Source organism: Echinops telfairi, unplaced genomic scaffold (genome assembly GCF_000313985.2).
Source record: "Echinops telfairi isolate 266 unplaced genomic scaffold, ASM31398v2 ScPeMD7_7407;HRSCAF=8445, whole genome shotgun sequence".
Lineage (NCBI taxonomy): Eukaryota > Metazoa > Chordata > Mammalia > Afrosoricida > Tenrecidae > Echinops > Echinops telfairi.
In genome coordinates, this window is record NW_022111307.1 from 7,076,165 (window position 1) to 7,089,031 (window position 12,867).

At 48.2% G+C, this 12,867-nt stretch overlaps 1 protein-coding gene across 1 annotated transcript in view; it reads left to right on the forward strand.

The window, feature by feature from the left end:
- Positions 1 to 4,896, forward strand: part of EHHADH (enoyl-CoA hydratase and 3-hydroxyacyl CoA dehydrogenase) — a 48,135-nt gene extending 43,239 nt beyond the window's left edge. Inside the window, exon 7 of the mRNA XM_004713426.2 lies at positions 2,116 to 4,896. Coding sequence (XP_004713483.1) covers positions 2,116 to 3,377 — 1,262 coding nt within the window. The 3' untranslated portion in view covers positions 3,378 to 4,896. The remainder of the gene's footprint in view (positions 1 to 2,115) is intronic.
- Positions 4,897 to 12,867: the final 7,971 nt, after the last annotated feature.

Sequence of the window (12,867 nt, forward strand, 5' to 3'; positions counted from 1 at the left end):
GCTATATCTTTTGATAGCCGGGCACCATCAGCTTTCTTCACCACATTTGCTTATTCACCCGCTTTGTCTTCAGCAGTTGTGTCGGGAAGATGAGCATTATAGAATGCCAATTTAATAGAAGAAAGTATTCTTACTTTGAGGGAGTACTTGCATGAAGGCCCAATGTCCTTCTGCTACCTTAATATGGATGACTTTTCTTTTTAACTTTTTTTTTTTGGGGGGGAGGCTCTGGGCAGGACTTCAAATACACTATTGAATAAAAGTGGTGAGAGCAGGCCCCCTTGTCTTGTTTCTGATTTCAAGGGGAAGTTCCTGGTCTTTCTTAATGAAATATAATGTTGGCTGTTGCTGTTTCAGGGGCCCTCGCGGTTTAGTGGGTTATGGGTTGGGCAGCCAATCATAAAGTCAGCATTTCAAATCCACCAGATGCTCCTCGGGAGGAAATAAAAAGAGGCTTTCTGCTTGCTTAAAAATGTACAGCCGCTGGTCCCACAGAGGCAGGATCTCTTCTGTCTTATAAGGCTGCTATGAGTTGCAGTCGACGCGATGGCAGTGAGCTTGGTGTTGGTTTGATTGACTTTTCATATTTGCCCTGAATCAGATTAAGGAATTTTCCATCTATTCCGATCTTCTTCAGGGGTCATCAAGAAAGGTGCTGGATTTTATCAAATGCCGTTTCTGCGTCCATTTCACTTTCTTGATAATGCCCTTTGAAGCATGGTATTTTTTATTGCGATGACGTTCGATATATCTATTTTTATTGTGATAATGTTCAATATATCTGCTTTCCTTTTTGCCCCTTCTGTCTTTGGTGTCTCATCATTGATTCTTGAAAACGCTATTCTTTCCCTCTGGAGTGGGCTTGGCACTTGAACCACAGATGGATAGGTTTGTTTCTGGACTCCCAGTTCTAGCCCTCATGTGTCTGTCCTTCGGCCACTGCCACACCGTCTTGACCACTACATCTTTGTCCTCGTTTTGAAACCAGGAGGTGTGAGTGCTACAGCTCTGTTCTCCTTAGATTGTTTGGTGATTCTGGACTCTGCTTTTCGACTTCTACGATAGAACCCCGCGAGGGTTTCGATAGGGGTTGCATGGCATCTGTATATCATTTTGCCTATTTTTGCCATCTTAACAATATTAATTTTTGACAGCCCTTCTTTTTATTTAGGCCTTCTCTAATTTCCTTCGTGTTGTTTTGTACTTTTCAGTGTATAAAGCGTAGATTTCTTCCAAAGTATGTTATTATTTTTAATGCTGTTGTAAATGGAAGTATTTCTTTCTCTGTTTTTCTGGGTTAGATTTTATATTGGTTTTCTTACCCACCCCCACCCCCCACTAAACCATTTTATTGGGAGCTCATAGAGGTATCACATCATTCCGTAATCCAATCACATCAAGCAGTGCAATGGAAGTGTTTTCTTGATTTCATGTTCAGATTGGTCATTGCTCCCACCCCCAAATCAAAGTCACTGCGAGTCAACTGACTCATCGCAGCCCCAGAGGACAGCTTAGGGCTGCCCTGATGGGCTTCCGAGGCTGTAAACCACCACAGGAGCAGAAAGCCTCATCTTTCTCCTATGCCCATGGCTAGTGTGTAGACACGCACACGAGTGTTAAAGTGGTGAGCACGTATCCTGCAACCTTGCTGAACTTACCTTTTCACCCTCAAAAACAAACAAACAAACAAAAACGCACTGCCACCTAGTCTCTGGAGGCCCAGAGCAACCCAGGGGGAGGAGTGGTTCCATGGTGGGCTGCAAAGCAGAAGGTCAGCAGTTTAAGTCCACCCCCCTCTGAGGGAGACAAGTCTTGGCTTGCTGCTCCTGTAAAGAGTTAATAGTTTTGGAAACCCACAAAGGCACTTCTGCCGATAGGGCTACTATGAGATGTTTTAGCTCTAGTAGTTGGGTATTTTGGGGTGTATATATGTGTTTTTCTGAAGCATTTAACACGGTGCCTAGCCATATCTAGCACTATCTAATAATCTCGTATATTGCTTGATTCAGTCTCTTTAAATGCCACATTGCCCAGTGATGCCTCTCATCCAATGAGAATGTTTTCTTTTTGACATACCACTGAATTCTTGTTTCCCTTCTCCACTCCTGTCTGCAGGCTTGGGGACGATGGGCCGAGGCATCGTCATTTCTCTTGCTAGGGCCAAGATCCCTGTGATTGCTGTGGAACCAGACAAGCAGCAGCTGGAAACGGCAAACAAGGTCATAACTTCCTTCTTGGAAAAGGAGGCATCTAAAATGCGGCAGGATGGTCACCCCTGGCCAGGACCTAAACCCAGGCTGACTATGTCTATGAAGGAGCTTAGTGATGTAGATTTAGTCATTGAAGCCGTATTTGAGGAAATGAAACTGAAGAAGCAGGTCTTTTCTCAACTGTCAGCCCTATGCAAGCCAGAAACCTTTTTGTGTTCCAATACGTCAGCCCTAGATATTGATGAGATTGCTGCTTCCACTGACCGGCCTGGCCTGGTCATTGGCACCCACTTCTTTGCACCAGCTCATATCATGAGGTTGTTGGAGGTGGTGCCCAGCAAGTACTCCTCTCCGACCACCATTGCCACTGTCATGAGCTTATCCAAAAAGATGAACAAAGTAGGCGTCGTTGTCGGGAACTGTTTTGCATTTGTTGGGAACCGAATGTTGGCTCCTTATTACAATCAGGCTTATTTCTTGTTAGAAGAAGGCGGGAAGCCAGAGGAGATAGATAGGGTGCTGGAAGAGTTTGGCTTTAAGATGGGCCCCTTTAGAACATCCGATCTCTCTGGGCTCGATGTAGGTTGGAGGTCTCGGAAGGGACTAGGTCTTACTGGACCTACGTTGCCTCCCGGAACTCCCGCCCGAAAACGAGGCAACATAAGATATTGCCCAATTCCCGATATGCTTTGTGAACGAGGGCGAGTTGGCCAAAAGTCAGGTAAGGGCTGGTATCTATATGACAAGCCAATGGGTAGGATTTGCAAACCTGACCCCTGGATTTCCACGTTCCTCTCAGAGTACAGAGAAACCCATCACATCCCATCACGTGTCATCAGTCAGGATGAGGTGCTGGAGCGCTGCTTATACTCGCTCATCAATGAAGCCTTCCGGATCTTGGGGGAAGGGATGGCTGCCAGCCCAGAGCACATTGATACTATCTATTTGCACGGCTATGCGTGGCCAAGGCACAAGGGCGGCCCCATGTTCTACGCTTCCACGGTTGGTTTGCCCACCGTGATGGAGAAGTTGCAGAAATACTGCAGGCAGAACCCTGATATTCCCCAGCTGAAGCCCAGTGACTATCTGGCAAAACTGGCCTCCTTGGGCAATCCTCCTCTGAAAGAATGGCAGAGCTTGGCAGGGCCCCCTACCAGTAGGTTGTGATCCAGCCTTCTGGGTGGTGCCTCCCATGCTGGCCTCAGGTCATGCATACTGAACATCAGCAATGTTCAACCCAAAGGGACAAACTAAGATAGCTTGGAAATCAAAAGGGGAGGGAACGCTGTTGGGCCAGCTAAACCTCTTTTCAGATCTTCTGTCTCATTCTAGTGGGTCTGTGCTTCCTATGATATACATTATCTCAAAGGAGAGAGTCTTATGAATAAGCTGAATTCCCAAGTACTTTGGTCACTGGAGAAATATGCCATCAATAACTGATAAGAGCAGCTGAGTCATAAATTCTTTTTGACCCTTGCTAACTGCGCACGCGCACGCGCGCGCGCGCACACACAGCACTGATGGGAAATCTCAGGGGTCACTTATTGCACAAGTATTCATCGAGCACCTCTTCAGCTCTTGCACTACCTAACAGCACTGCGCCCACCTGCAGCCAGCATGGAAGCCTGTGATGACGTTTAGTCCTCGTCTAGGGGTAGAGTGAAGATGGTTGGCAAAGGCATCGGTGAGGGTCTCTGGGCGTGGGTGGGCATGGGAAGCTGACCAAGGAGAGGCAGAGGTTGTAGCCGGGGGATGTGGGGAGCCGTCAAAGGCAGGACAGTATTGAAAGTGTGATCCACACAGAGTTGGGACTTGGCGAGGGAATCAAGTCCTGTCAGGCCAGGATTGGAACTCAAAGTAGCTTGGCAAGTCACACTGCATGCATCGCTTTTGCCCAAGGCCCAGCCCCAGCCGCGCTTGCTATGTGCACGTGAGGGTCCCGGGGATGGATGTTTGTGGGTAACTTCCTCAAGACCAGGGACGCTTCACAGCCTGATCCTTATTTTTCTGGTTATGGAAATGGAACAGAAAACATTAAGTTTCTGATTTCATATCAGAAGAGATCCTCGATGACTTCTAAACGACCAATGATGGAATGGTGATGCCATTTTCCTGATCACAAACAGCCCTGTAACATTGAACGGGCTCATTCTGGAGACCTCTGGAACAGGAGCCCAATATATCATTTATAATTTTTTTAGAGCAAGAAGACTAATTTTTACATTTCACTTCATGTGCTTAGAAATTAAGGGCTAGGCAACCAAGAAGCTAGTACACCAATGTTCATAGCAGAATTACTCATGATAACGCCAAAATGGAAACAGCCTACATGCCCATCAGCTGATAGGTAATAAAGTCTGGCATATTCATACAGCAGAGTACCATTTAATAAAAAAAAGAATGAAGTACAGACACACGCTACAGCCTGGATGAGCCATGAAAACATTATGCTAAGTGATTAAAAAGGTGATCACAAAAGGCAACGTGTTATGATTCCACTGATACAGAAGTTGGGTATAATCACTAATGGATATAGGGTTCTCTGGAGGGTGATGAAAATGTTCTAAAATCCTTGTGATTGTCACAAACCTCTGAAAGCCATTGAGAGATACTTTAAATGGGTGAATTGTGTGGTCTGTGATTTGTGTCTCTAAATGATTAAATAAATAAATGAACTGGCACAGTTGTCCTTCTGCGTGATCTAAATTCCTGTGGTATTTTCCTCTGTGAACTATAATGATCAAAAGGTCTGACAGAATATAGCAGAAGATAAACTTTCCATTATTAAAAAATAAATAAATAACCCTGGAGTGTGCCTTGAATTGTTCGATTTAGAATAATATTTGAGATGCAGACTGCTGAATTTCATGTCAGTGTTTTTAAATGCATCAGTGGGAATGATTCCTAAAAGAGTAAAAGAAATTATCTCCACGTGACTTACTTTCAAAGTGATGTAAAAAAGATACACTAACTTTTCTTCTTTAAACCTTGAATGGATTTTATTCCCATTTCTTCAGACTCATTTTCGGCTCTAGATTTGAGTTTTGAAGCTCGAGGGTCCTTGAATAGCCTTGCCAAGCCAATCACCCCTACAACACTCTGCTGAAGCTGTGTTCTCAGGGTAGTTCCCAAAGAGGCACCGTCTCTGTCATCCTCTCAAAAGTTTCGTGACCCCCAAAATTTAAGGTCCAATACTCCACACAGAAAATAGCAAGAGGAAATATGAGCCATTATTGTATACCCAAGGGGAAAACGCGTTCTAACTTGGATGGAATTTGTTGTCTATTACAGTAGTTGATCTAATAAGGCTTTCTAAAGGAGCACCTATTTTGTCCTTGAAAACGCACTTGTTTAAAAGGCTAAAATTATAGTTGTTGCTAATAATTCTAAAACTGTCTCAAAGGGAAAAAAAATAATCCAGAGCTTCTGAATGACATTTTTCAAAGTGTGTTCTAATGGTAATTGATTCTGATGAGAACTATATATATTAGAAGCACCCTTGAAGATTTGCCAGAAAACTTCAGCTTTTGAGATGGGTTCAATCATGTTCCTTGGCTCGGTAAAGCCCCCGTGCAGCTGCAGTTGCTGCTATCTGCTTACTCATTTTCAGCAGGAACAGGTGTGCCCCAGAGAGATAAAGTGAGGGAGCCTACACTCCATGATTAATGATGTTATAGAATTGTTTATGCAAATCATACCCCACAGCTCTGCTAGGACCTGGGATGTCCAGGATCCTACATTTGTCTTGAGAGCAGACACCTAGAACTATGAAAGGTTGCACTTGATTATCTAAACTTTCTTGGTAGCTATTGAGGAGATTCATCTAAGTCACATTTTCTGGACCATGCTTTAAAAGCAACTCTGCCAGAATAGAATCATCTTCAACTCTTCTTGGGCCTGCCCGTGCCATCTGCTTATCTTGCTAGTTCACACACATTTCTAGATTAGCCGATCAATTACGCAGCCTCCAAGCCGGGCAACTGCATCACAGCATGCCAGAGGACAAGGTGTAGGCTGTGCTCAGAGGGGTTGGCATTGACATGAAAATGGGAAGGTCCCTACACACACACACACACACCACCAAATTTGAGTTCTGTATTAGTTCCACTCTATTTAGTGCTCTCAAACTCTTATTTGCTGCTTTATCTTCCAAACAAAAGTTAGATGAGAAAAATGTTGAAAGTCCCATGGACAGCCAAAGGAACCAACAAATTGCCTTGGAAGAAGTGCAGCCGGAATGCTCCTTAGAAGTAAGGATAGAAGACTTTGCCTCACATACCCGTATATACTCAGTATAAGCCGACCAATATCAGCTGAGGCACCTACTTTTACCACAAAAACTGCATGAAAATCTGCTGGAAAACTCGACTTATACAAGTATATACGGTATTTTGGATACGCCACCAGGAGAGACCAGTTCCTGCTTGGCAAAGTAGAGGGGCAATAAGAAAGAGAGGGCCCTGCAACACAAGGCTCAAAGATGCCCATTGTGAGGGTGGCAGAGGACTGGGCGGTGTTTCGTTCTGTTGTTCACATGGTCACTACGAGTTGGCACCAACTCGACACTTAACCACGTAATGTCTCCCGAAGGCCCAATTTTTCAGTAAAATGCTACATCTTGTCTATTTGTAGTCATTTCCTAAGGCTGCTGTAATACCATGCCACCAACTGGGAAGCGTAAGACAACAGAAATGTAGGCTCACAGCTTTGGAGACCACAGGTCTAAAGCGAGGGTGTCCACGGGCCATGCGCTGTCTCTGCGGGCTGTAGGAGGCGAAGGCCGCCTTGCCTCCTCCTAGCTTTGGATGATCCCTGGAGATCCTTGTCCTTTCTTGACTTGCAGCTGCATCATTCAATCCTCTGTTGTCCACTCTCTTCATCTGGCTGCCCTCCCTCAGGGTCTCTGTTTCTGATGTGAGGACACCCGTCATTCCGGATTAAGATCCATACTCTGGTAACGTCTTCAAAGATACTACTTTCAAACCAGGTCACCTTGGCAGGTACCCGAGTTAGGACTTGAACATATCTTTTTGTGGGGGTGAGAGACAGGGGGCATAATTCCACCCATAACTGCTTTTAGTGCTTGCTTGCTATTACTCTGAGGAAGAGAAACGAGAGAGAGCGTGTTTTTAATTCTTGTCCAAAGAATTTCAAGGCATTCCAATTGCAATATTTATTTGTTCTCTTCACGCTTAAAATAACCTGGGAGAATGAGTACCTGGGAGCTGCTTGTAGGATGTCACGAGCCGAGTGGAGGCTCTCTATCTTGTGCTCACCTTTCACTGCACATAGGCTCCTTCCACCACCTCTCAGAGAACGCCCAAGCATTTGCTGCTCTGGGTCCATAATGTGAGGCCCCCAGGAGGGAACAGGACAAAATCTTCTCCAATACAATCCTAAGTGCCCTCGCGTTCCCTAAACTGGCTAAGGCCCTGCGAGCTGTTGATTTGTAAATCTGGACAGCGACTGTGGGCACTCCCCTCATGTTCCCCTGCTTCTGAGTAATCCCAGGATGGGGATGCCCAGAAAAAAACAATAGATTTGTCAACTTCACTTGCACCAAGTTGCGGACAAAAGGATAAGATCTAGGATGTGTTCGGAAAAGCCAGCCGGCAATATTTGGGACACGACCTTAAACCCCAGATGTGCGTTCCTTTCCCTCTCCCCTGGTTATTTTTGGGGATCCCTTCCCAGCATCTTAAGGCTCCCTGGTGGGGTAGCGGGTTAGGAGCTGGGCTGCTAAGGGCCAGGCCACCAGTGCTAACCCACCAGCTGCTCCAAGGGACAAAGATGAGGCTTTGTGCTCCCGAGTCCATTGACCGCCTCAGAAACCCACAGGGCCAGTTGGACCCGCTTGCGTAGGGTCACTGCATCGGAATCCACTCCCATGGCAGTGCGTTTGATTTTGCTGGGGTGCCTGTTGTCCCACTCTCTTGTTGCCTAGAATCTCATCATCAATGTCATGAGTGGAGTTCCCACCCCAAGACCGGACCCCGAGGACACAGGATTGTAGCGTTGAGGACCAGCGATAGCTCAGGTCCTTGGGGACATCATGAAGCAGTGGAGCTGTTTTTCCAAAGAGTCATTTATGTGAGATAGAAACCAACTCTTCCTTTATCGGTGGTGGCCTGGGTGGCTAAATCGTTTGCACTTGGTTCCAACCTACCCGGCAGCGGAACTGCAGACAACAGGCCTGAAGGTCTGCTTACATGAAGATCATCGTCAGGCAAAGTCCCCGCAGCCGTCCGGCTCCGTCACACGGGATCGCCGCGAGTCAGAACCAACCTATGAGCCGCACCAGGAAACCACACGGCAGCCTTTTCGTTCCGCCGCCGAAGTCGACGCGCTCCGGAATTTCTGCTTCGCTGAGCGGGTACCAGGAGCCCTGGTGGCACACTGGCTAAGCGCTCAGCGGCGAACCCAAAGCTCAGTGGTTCGAACCCACCTGCGGCTCCGCTGGAGGAAGCCGGCAGTCTGCTTCTGCAAACTCCCCAGAGGGTGCGACTCTCTCCGGCAGGGTTGCCAGGAGCCAAAGTGGACTCGCGGGCAATGTTTTTGTTTTGTTTTGTTTTGTTTTGTTTTGTTTTGGGGGGGGTGTAGGTTGTGAGAGGGATGTTGGTAACCGCCTTCTGGAAGCTTCCCACCGCCAACCAAGCAGTGTCTTCATAGCCTCCTCCAGGGTCTCCCTCCTCTGTATCCCGGGAAACCCAAAACGCCAAGGTCACTGCCGTCAAGTTAGTTCTCACTCACAGTGACCCTAGAGGACAGAGCAGAACTGCCCCTTGGGGGGTTGAGACTTTACCTCTTTATGGGAACAGCCAGCCCTCATGCTCCCCCCCCACCCCCACCACCCCCTGGATAGCTGGTGGTATTAGCGCTCACCGGTGGGAAAGACCTCGGTTCTCGGCTTCGCACAAGAAGGAATCACGCCGAAGCCTGGCTTGTGATCCAGGTGGGTTTTCATCCAGAAGGTGCATCAGGAGTTAGTCACTGAATGCGGGCACCCTCGTGGGACGGCGCACCCCCACGCGGTCGCCCGAGACCTGGGCACAGCCGAGTAGAAGGCGAAACCGGTAGTGGGGGCCTTCAGCGGGGAGGCGAGGTCGAAGGTATTGGCTGACTCCCTTGCCTGAATGAATTAAGCCCACCTGGGCCTACTTTGGGCCACCCAAGTGTACCGCCCACCTGGCGCGGGCTTGCATTGGTGCATGCCCACAGTAGTCTCTCTGGCTGGATGAGGCCCGCCTGGTTCTCCACAGCAACCTCCTGTAGGGTCCTCTGGGCACAGAGAAGGACACCCCCTTGTCCCAATCCTGCTACCTAACAGTGGATTTGAACCCGAGCTTGTGGTTAGCAGCTCTGTGTGTTGCCCACTAGCCCACCAGGCCTCTTGTATCCTAGAGGGTGTTTCTCTGTTGAGGAACTCGCACTGTTGGTGTCTGTCTGCTGTCTTTCTCCTACCCCAGCTCCTTCCAGGAGCCAGCCCCTTATGTCCTGCCTTCTGCCCAGTGGACTTGACCAGCGGCTGCAGCTCCCTTTCCTCTCTCGGCAGTCTCTCAGCACATCTCTGGACCAGTTATTTGGTGACTTGACTCCCGTTTTGTTCTGGTGGCAGAGAGGTAAGGCAGAACTGAGGCGGGCACACGTGGATTGGCAAGGCAGGAGCCTCTGAATTGTCTTCAAGCAAGAGGGGAATATAAGTTGTGGGGGCATTCAAATAATCTAATGACCACTTTAAGGATATTTTAAAAAGATATACCAAAAGGTAGTTTATTATTTCAACCTGGTATCAGAACACTGCTGTTTCACAGATGACGTTTAAAAAAAGAAAAGAATGGGAAATTGTCATTTCCAAATTGGTCGGCTGGGCTGCCACCCTGATGACAAGGGTTATTTTAGCAACCGGTTTGCCCAACTCAACAAACAAATGAGATATCGGTTCTGCTGAACCAGTGCAAACTGGCTGAATTCCACCCACGGAGTATAAGCCTTTAGCAGAGAGGAAATGGGCCGCTTCTTCAGGCCCCGAAGTTTGGAGGCATCTGAGCACTTGATATGATCAAATTGGTTGACTCAGATGTCCCCACCCCGTTCGTAAGTTCTTCATCCCAGACTAAGCCCTAACCCTGATGTAGAGGACTTGCTGGGATAGAGGACTGAGCCGTCTCTGGGACTCCTCTCATTATGAATCCTGATCTTGAGACCAAAAAAAGCCCAAACAAAAACCACCCGCTGCCATCAAGTTGATTCCGACTCATAGCGACTGTATATCAGGTTTCCTAGGCTAAGCAGGAGCCGACACCCCTCCTCCCTTAAAACAGCTGGTCGATTTGAACCACTGATCTTGTGTTGTCAGTCCAACATTTAACTAGCAGGACTACCAGAATTTCAGCTGTGAGGCTACCTGTGTATGTTACCAGGGGAACCCTCTGCCACTCATGGTTCATATCACCTTGCTACTAAATCACCCCCCACACCTTTTGTTGTGACCGTCTATGCAGCAATAGCGTCCAGCAATGACCACCTGATTCCATGCCCTTACAACTTCCTAGAAAGCGGCAGGGGGTTCTGGTGGCATGGTGGTTATGCGTTGGGCTGCGATCCTCAAGGTCAACCTTTCAGAACCACCAGCTGCTCCTCGGGGGGAGAAAGATGGGGCTTTCTCCTCCTGTAAAGATTGACAGTCCTGGAAAGTCACAGGGACGGTTCAACCCTGTCCCCTGGGATCGCTCTGAGCCGCCGTGGATTCCATGACGTGAGTTTTCAGAACGCTGCAAAGGCCTAGAGTTAGAACGCCAAAAGGGATGAGCATGCTCAGAATTTCTCCAGCAGAAGGCACTGTACATACGGTCAATTCCAAGTTGGGACTGATTGCATATAACCTAACAACAACAACAAACAATAGACAAATGCCTGAGATGCTTTCTACAGGTGGCCCGTTGCACCGTCCCCATGGCTGAAAGTGTAACAGCTCCATCTGGTCAGTGGCACAGTGACCGCATGCCAGGCCATTCAACGCCCCCCCCACCCCCACCCCCCGACTCCCCGACCACCAAGGAGGAGGTCCGCCCAGCCGGCTGGCTGGTCAGCAGTTCCATTTCCCATTTTAGAGTTTGCTTCCTAGGGCCATTTCTGTTACTGTCACAGGCCAGTTTCCTAAGAAACGGTCTCTGAGAGAGAGATTTTTAAGCAGAAGAGCATTACTTCGAGCAGCAAATAAAGCAGGATGAAGCCAAAGGAGGACTTGAACCATGGTATGGGTTCAACAGAGGCTTTCTTTGACTCAGGGGCTCAACTAAACTCTCAGAGATGTTCTGAATGGAGACATAGGGGCTGGGCCTCTGTGCGCTCATCGTGATTTGTGGGCTACCTGCATGGCCTTGGCCTGGGCTTCTACCTTCAGGACAATTTTCTTGAGGAAGTCCCGGGAACTGACACTCTCAGAGGCTGGCGGAACAAGTGCCTTGGCCTACAGTGGGGAAGTGCTGTATCTGTGCAGGGCGCCACAGCATCCAATATCCATCGTTGGCTTTGTAGACCTCCACTATTGATCGCATTATACTTTGACCTCTTTCTTGGTCATTAGCCACAAGGAGCCTCTGAGTTGGCCTGGCCTCTGAGAAAACGTGATGGAGGCCACAGCTGGCCTCTGCTGGGCAGGGTCAGACTTGCCTCCACCTGCCATCTTTCTTTTTCTTTCTTTTTTTTTTTCCATCCTTTTTAATTCTAGTCTGGCACCAACCATCCCTCCCACAGCACTCTACTGATCTGCTGGGTTGGAGCACTCACTGCAATGGCTACACAGCATTCCCAGACAGTACTTAATGTTATGGGAGTTTATTAAGAACCCTAATCGGTTACAAAATGTTACCACTACGGGTCTTTTGTCTGCAGTGCTTCTCAGGTATGCTGGCAGCCACGTCTCTCTGGTCCTCAGCCTCTCAGTCACATAGTCCCTTGGCCTCTGCCTCTGTGGACCGGAAGCCCAACCACCATTCTGCCTCACAGTCTTGGCAAGACTCCTCCACTCTGTTTCCTGGTCTCGGTGCTTTAGCATCGGCTGCCTTTGCTGCCCCAGCCACTTCGGGAAGGGATCTTGCACATGCTCCACTAGTGGCTCTTGTTCCTTAAAGGAATTCCTCTCCCTGCTTCTGAGATGGTTCACTCCGATACCCGATGAAATGGCAAAATTGAACAATGCCCACTATGAGTGTTGGGTGGACGTGACACCACACATCCCTATCTGGCCCTGGACATCGTCTATTCTGAGATGTCCTGTCTCCCTGAACTCACCAAATCCTTCTCTAGGGTCATCTAGAATTCACGATGTGCCGCGGCACAAGCTCCTGCACACTCGCCACTGTTCTCTTCTTGGCTTACATCCTTGGGGTCTTCACGAACATCTCCAATGAATGGCTTCACCAAGCAGCTGCTGAAATAAATTGAGAAATAAAACAAAGTGACTGTGGAAGTCAAAGTATCACCTTTATTCATGATGGAGGCCAGGTGGGAGGATGTAGTTAGGGATGTTAACCCTGCGGACTTGGTAAGACCGCACCTGAGAATTGGACAGGTCTCCCACACACCTACAGCCCGCACCGGCCCACACCTAACCCTACCATTTCCGAAGCCCTCGCTTACATAGTTTTAAATAATC